The sequence below is a fragment of the Caenorhabditis briggsae genome (genome assembly GCF_000004555.2).
Source record: "Caenorhabditis briggsae complete genome, chrX, whole genome shotgun sequence".
Classification (NCBI taxonomy): Eukaryota; Metazoa; Nematoda; class Chromadorea; order Rhabditida; family Rhabditidae; genus Caenorhabditis; species Caenorhabditis briggsae.
Window position 1 is genome coordinate 18,796,154 of NC_013491.2, and position 7,190 is coordinate 18,803,343.

At 35.4% G+C, this 7,190-nt stretch overlaps 1 protein-coding gene across 1 annotated transcript; it reads right to left on the reverse strand.

Annotated features, from left to right (window-relative positions):
- Nucleotides 1-3,486: 3,486 nt before the first annotated feature.
- CBG07534 lies at nt 3,487-5,199 on the reverse strand (the record flags this gene model as incomplete). Its single annotated transcript, XM_002645765.1, has 4 exons — nt 3,487-3,669; nt 3,785-3,935; nt 4,953-5,034; nt 5,082-5,199. 4 exons carry the CDS (start codon nt 5,197-5,199, stop codon nt 3,487-3,489), a joined length of 534 nt encoding a protein of 177 aa, XP_002645811.1.
- Nucleotides 5,200-7,190: the final 1,991 nt, after the last annotated feature.

A 7,190-nucleotide genomic window follows, 5' to 3' on the forward strand; every position in this document is an offset into this window, starting at 1 on the left:
AAATGACGACTGCGCAAATATTATATTGGTTAATGTGACTCAGAACACGGTTTCGTTGTTTATAATTTGAAACAACCAAAACGGATTTTGTTCTTTTGATTCAATTTTTTTCTGTGAATTGTTGCGAGTCGTAGAATATATTATTTTTCCCGGTCTCAAACATTAATTATAAGTGAAAATTTTTTTTTATTTTTCAACTAATTTTTTTTCAATTATTATATTACTCTATCAGATGTCCATGTCCTCACTCAAACGTCTGGTGCGCGGCATCTTTGCATACTTGCAACGGGAGGGGGGCTTTTTTCATAATTTTCGAGACCAGCCCGGTCCGGCCCGTCTCGGCACGGATTTTTGGAAAAAATTTTTTCTGTTTTCAAAAATATTTTTGGGGTCAACAGAAAAACATGAACGATTTTTCTGACAAGAAAAACATTTTTTAAGATAAGAGTGTGCATAAAAAAATAGTTCTTTTACAAAAAATGTGAAAAAATTTCTGAAATTTCCAATAATTTTTTCAAATTCGGCCAGTTGGCGCCAGCTTCAATTTTCGGGCAAAAAAGTGTGTGTGTTTTGTTTTGGGAAAAAGTTGTTTTTATCATCTAATTTCAAGCTAAATTGTAAATATTGAATTTGTAAATGTTTAAACAAATTTTTAAAAAAAAATGTTTTCCCTGAATTTTTCCAAAGTTGAGATCGAAGAAAAAATGCATTTTTGAAGCAAAAAAAAAAGTTTTTTCTCAAAAACAATTTTTTTTTAATTCTCAAAAAATTATCAAAAAAACATTTTTTTTTGAGAAATTTCGACCAACAAAAATTCTTGTCCGGGCTTTCCGGGCCTTCCGGGCCGGGCCGGGCCTTCAACGATTTTTGCAAGTATGACCAAAACTGAACCCGGAACCTTCCGCACCAAACTGCGCCGGAGGCGCGGCAAACAGATGGCTGGTAAACTAAAACTCTCGTCCGAAACCAATGCACGTTGCGGCCGAAAATTTACTCAAAATCGCATTGTCGGTCGCACAGCGAAAAAAAAAATTGATTCATGCGCCTTTAATTACCGTACCTCGGACGTTTTTTATTTTGGGCCCTATTTGGCTGTTTTTTCTGTTTTATAAGAAAAATAAATTAAAGATTGATAAGAATTACACAAAATTAGACAGAAAAAAGTGAAAAAATGAGAGAAATTTGAAAAATTCGATAAATGTTGAGGTACTGTATTTAAGGCGCGTGCAATAATTTGAAAAATACAGTAAGGTTCTCTCTGTGGGAGCTAAGCTCAGCCCACCGTTGTTTTCTCGGCCGCAACGTGCATTGATTTCGGACAAGAGTAATATACAAAACAACAAGAGAAATGGTAAAACGCAAAAGTTTATCTTAACTGATCTACTGAATATTTTGAAAAACCGAAACCAAAAAAAAATCATAATTTCAAAATCTTTCTTCGGATGGAGTCTTCAGACAATGCTGGACATTTGAATAACTATTGGAATATCAATGATAACAACGCTCCACAGCTGAGAGAACCTGGATGTATCCCAGTTCTAAAAAAGTCTTGGTGTGAATTCAAAGAGAACGGAACTGAATATAAAATTGCTTTTCTCGGAAGCAGTTACGTTTCCAACCATCACAAACTGATAATTCAAGAGTGCCGAGATCGTGCCACAACTATTTCAATGTATATGACAGTAGGTGAGAGTTTATATTGATTAAAATTCACTTTTCATTAAATTCAATAGGTTGTGAACCACTAGCCGCTCCTCGAAAACCAGTTGACAATGGAGATTTTCCCACAAGTTGGAAAAAGGAATGCGCTGAAAAATTGAATAACTTTGTTGACATTATAAATGAGACGCAAACAGATGACGCATTCATTCTGACAAGGCAAAAATACGATTTTTACAAGACAAGGTTTTATCTATATATTCCAGATGGTTTGCTGTTGCGGAACCCTATGAAAATGACCTGATAACTTGAGCAATGATACAATCTACTTGGAAATGGAAAGCCAATTGAGGAAAATGCTACCGATCGTCAGGAAGAAGTTGTTTATTTTAGATTCTTTTCCAAAAGCCCAATCAAAAAAATTGAAAAGATTGCAGAAAAAATGAAAAAAAGAAAGAAAATGGAGGAAATCAATGTAAGCAACAGATTATAGCTAATTTTTTTTTGATTTTCCCAGCAAGCCTTATACGATCCGAAACAATTTGAATTTGGACGACATCGTCATGCTGAATTAGTGAAAAATGAATGTGGATCGAAATGCGAACTGATTGACTAAGTGGATGCATTTTAATACAAAACAATGAATCAATTCCAGTATTTTGATTCAAATGGTTTTTCTTATTTCACAACTGGCGCTCATTTATCGGCTCATGGATTGGAATATGTTCAACCGATTTATACGGAAATTCGTGTTCGTTTGTAGTTTTTAGTCTTCAAACTCAATTGTCAATAAATAAACATTTTCAATTTTCCCGGCGCAAAAATAGATTTTTTCCGGTTTTTGGTAATTTTTTTCCTCAACAAAACATCATCAAATTTTAAACAGTGATTACAATTTTATGTTTTTTGCTATTACCCTGGAAGTTTAGGGTCTGAAATGCCAATTTTAGATAATTCCGATTAACGGAAGTTTCTTACATCTGGATAAATGCAGGGATTTTCGGAATGGCCTTTCAGAATATTTCGAAATATCGGAAATTCCGATTTTCAAAACTTGAGAATTTCGAAATCTTGGAATTTTCCAATTCTGAAATTTTTGGAACTTCGGAATATTGGAATTTTCCAATTTTGAAGTTTCTGGAACTTTGGAACATTTCGGATTTTTTTTGAAGTTCAATTTTTCAAACTAGTGAGTTTGCTTTTTTAAACTAGTAAAAACAATCAACGACGAAAACAGAATTATAAACTTTAGGATTTTTTTTATTCAGATGTATCGAACATGCGAACCTCAATCGGAAATATTTAAAAATGGCATTCTAGACCTTATACATAAGCCGTTTTTAAAAATATTCTCTGCAATTCATCAAAAAAAGGGATGTTGCTTACAAACAACCTGAAACACTCATCAACTCATCCATTTCAGTTTCATTACTTTACGCAATCAATCTTTACCCTTTTTCTCGCTTTTTCTAAAAATTTTCATATTTACAATCACTAAATTTCGTTGACAGTGGCCGTTTGGGCAATAGATTGATAACAGCTTATCAGTGTTTCGAAACATTGAAAGTGAAACAGGCGCAGAGCCATAACAGTCTATTGTTTTGGAGCATTTAAAAATGATGACGAATAAATATAATATGTACACTTTATTGAAAGAAACACGACACCTTCAAGAACATTCTTGACGATTCTGTACAGAAAAAAAGCTCAAAAGGAAAAGTACTGTAGAGGAATGATGAAATATCAGGGGTTGCTAACTAAGGGGACCCGTTTAGAAAACGGTGAACGTTAGTAGGTTTAGGATAATATGCATAAATTTTTGTGAGTTTAGAATGGTCCGTTTTCCTTAGCCGATGCATTCTTTTGCTTCCGGAAAGAACGACTTCTGACCCATTCGTTGATGTATGACAGCACATTTTTCTTCTTCGATCTCGTAGAAGAGGATGATGATGTGTCCGAAATAGACGGTGCAACCCGCGGGAACTCCTCTTCCGATGCCTCGTGAATCGTCTAAAAATAAATAATCCATGATGCTGATAGTTGAAAAGCCATAATTCAATTGACTCTAGCATTCCACGACATGGGTCACGAGTTCGGTCATTAACCAGAGTTTCTGTACACGTACCGTGATTGGAGCAATGACGGGTGCCTGATGTGCGCCGGTTGTAAATTCTTGTGCCCTCCCGAGGCCAGTGTCGTCCTCGGTTTCTTCCTCGTCCATTTCGGTGATTGCAGGGCAACGAGAGGCCAGATACGTGTAACTGCGACGTTTGCATCTGGAAATTAGTGATAATTGGTAGTGGTGGTAATAAAATTAAGAGGGTGCAGGGTATGTTTATGATTGGGAAATGGTACCATAACTAGTTGCCGTGTGATTTTTTGTTGACTTACAAAAGCCTATCAGAATGAGATAATAAAAAATGTTCTAGTTCTTGGAATTTAAAATTACAGTACCAATAAGATATACAAAAACGTGGTTTTCAGTTGATTTTAACCAATTTCAAGAGTCTGGAGCTCGGCTATCAAGTGGCCGATCCTTTTGAAAATTATGGAGGTTGTAAAACAGACCTAGATTGGAAACTTTGCATTGACAGAAATTCTCGAAAATCCTGTTTTCAGCCATTACGACTTCAGAAAAAAATCAGTTTTTTTTTCACGTTTTCAGTACAAAATGACAAAAAAAGGTGTCATTCAGAAATCGTCAAAGATCTGAATAACTGGGAATTTTCAAAAAACTCTGCGAATGCAATTCATTTCAATCTAGGCTTGTTTTTTACCCTCCCAAGTTTCCAAAATTATCGGAAACTTAAAAACTGAGCTCCAGAATTTTTAAAATTATCAAAATGGCCAGAGAGAAGCTGAAAAATACGTTTTTGTATATCTTGTTGGCCGGTACTGTAAATTGGCTTATTCCCATCCCAGTTTCCTATTTTAAGCTAACATAGATGTGTTACAGTAACCTTCAAAACCTTCTCAAATTCTGATAACCTGAACCTCTATCTATTCTACAGTATTCAGGTCACAACCACCTTAACACCCTTTGACCTTTCTCTAGAATAACATTCATTACTCATAGTTCCCTACGTGACAGTTTTTGTTATCAAAATAAGTACCCTGCCATTATCCGGATTATAACAATTCTCGATTTTCGCAGCCGTTTTATCTTCTGGCACGTTTCAGAACACATGAACATGCACCCAAAAAGAGACAACACAGCACTTTTTTCCGGTTAATCTAACGATCATCGCTCACAGTACCTACAATCGCGGCTAATAAGTATCTGATGGGTTTACCTTGACTCCATACGACGGGTACGAAGCATCATCATTCTTTGATGTTTGTCCAGAAGTGAATCGAGTGAGGTTCCTTCTTTTCCTAAAAATTGATAAGCTCAAACGAATACCGTAGTTTTAAAAACCAACCTGTTGAAATTTTTGGGGCCAGCTGTGAGTTAGTGGTTCTGGTTCGTTGTCTTGGTTGTGGCTTTTTTCTCTCATAGAGATTGAATTCCGGACGGATGACTGGTGAGAACAGTGCCATTGGTGCTGAAAATGAAGTCACGTTTTTAACTTGCAAATCACACAAACATATGTAAGAAAAGTGAAAATGCAACTTCTGCAAAAAAGAAAATGATAACTAGTTTGGCAATACTCCTTTTCTCACCCCGGTTGACTTTTATAGAACTCAACCCGCGGGGCACACTGATAAGATCATCACAAACAAGTTGACATTGAAAGAAAAAGAAGGAATGGGGTAGCGTGTCAAGAAAAGAGTTCATTTCGGAATTTCTTTTCGGAAATTATTTATTAAATTTATGATAACGTTTATGTCGTTTTCAGGAAAAAAGATAAAGGTAGAAGCTCCGCTTTGGCCGCAGCCATTTTGAAAACGATTTGAAAACAACCAAGAATGTTCTAGAATAGGAAGAAATGATAGTGAGGCGACGTCTTTCAAAAGTGAATGGGGTAGGAGGAGAACACTAATGGGCGGTGCTTAGAGAAAACAGTAAAGGAGACAATGAGTCATTTAACAAAAGGAATTTTCAGTGGCATCGGAGGCAATTAGGAAATAAAGGTAGAAGAAGACAAAAAGTGATCAGTGACCAATTGCACCCAATTTTTTGTGGAATTCGAACTCTCACTAACCGGATTATGACAGACAAACAGGATTGAAATAGGGAATCCACGTAATGATTTTTGTGTTTTTTTTTCAGACAATTTTTAATCGGGGATGACAAATCTATGCTAAGTATAAGTTAAGTATAATTTTGAAATCCCATAATTGAGAAAATCGGAAAACAACTACAGATTGAAAAGAAGGATACTGAATTTTCTATTTTCCATCAAAACAGAGCCACAAATCTTATGGATATATGTTTAGGACACGTGAGAAAAACAGCTAAAAAATTGTTTTTAACAAAACAAGTATAAGTAAATTTCAAAGTTCCTATCGTTCGAAAATGCTGGACAAAACTGCAGTTTCTGACTTTTAACTTTGTGCTAATTTTTCTCGATTCCTGTTAGAGATATGAAAAAGTGGTCAACAGATAAATTGTCTATCATAATATCACCAATACTTTGTCAGTTGAAAATTTGTTTGATAACTCTAATAAGAACGGAGATAATCGAGCTTAAAGTGGACGTATATGATGGTCTTCTCAAGAAAAAAATACAGTAAAATTAGTTATAGAAAGGCCCCTAATTTTTAACTTTGAGCTCAATTTTCTCGGTTCACGCGAAAGATATCAAAAAGCTGTAAACAATTGAATTGCTAATTATAGAATCACCAATATTTTATTAGTTGACAAATTTTTAATATCTCTAATAAGAACCAAGATAATTGAGATCAAAGTTCATGTATAGGTAGGGCTTCTAAAAATTCCTACTGTTCGAAAACACTACAAACATTACTTCAAAATCTGAAAACATCTATAGTAGGTTCTACAAAAATTGCGAAAATTTCCTATCAAACAGAACCAATTATCTTACGGATCTCTGTTGAAAAAAGAAAAGAAAAAAAATACACACACTGAAAAATGCTGTTTCAGCAAAAATTGAGAATTTACAATTCTCCAGCGGACTGACAACCGGAACGAGTTCCCTGTCTTAACACTATCATATGATAATGTTGTTTTAAGAAAGAGGGGACCATGTGGTTGCACCCATCTTAACCTAATAACAAAACACTTATGATTGCCTGCTGCCGTCGTCGGTCTAGAGATTAGAAAAAGGGGTTCCCTGTGTGTGATTTTTGACACACACGGGTTGTTTTTGCAGGTAGAAAAACATTTGGGAAAGCCCCCGAGCCAAGAATGAGTGCGGGGTTTCACAACAGGAATCTTATTTTTATACTTGTTCCGTTTTCATTGTACAATACAGAACGGACGACGATGAAATGTGTTATCAGCCTAATTTCCTGCTATTATGACCGTCCGTAAGCCGCTTTTGACGCGTTGGGACTGAAGCACAAAGGGTTTCCCCAAGGCGAGTACAGACTTTGGGGAGATGATTTGGGAAAAAAAAAGAAATAAG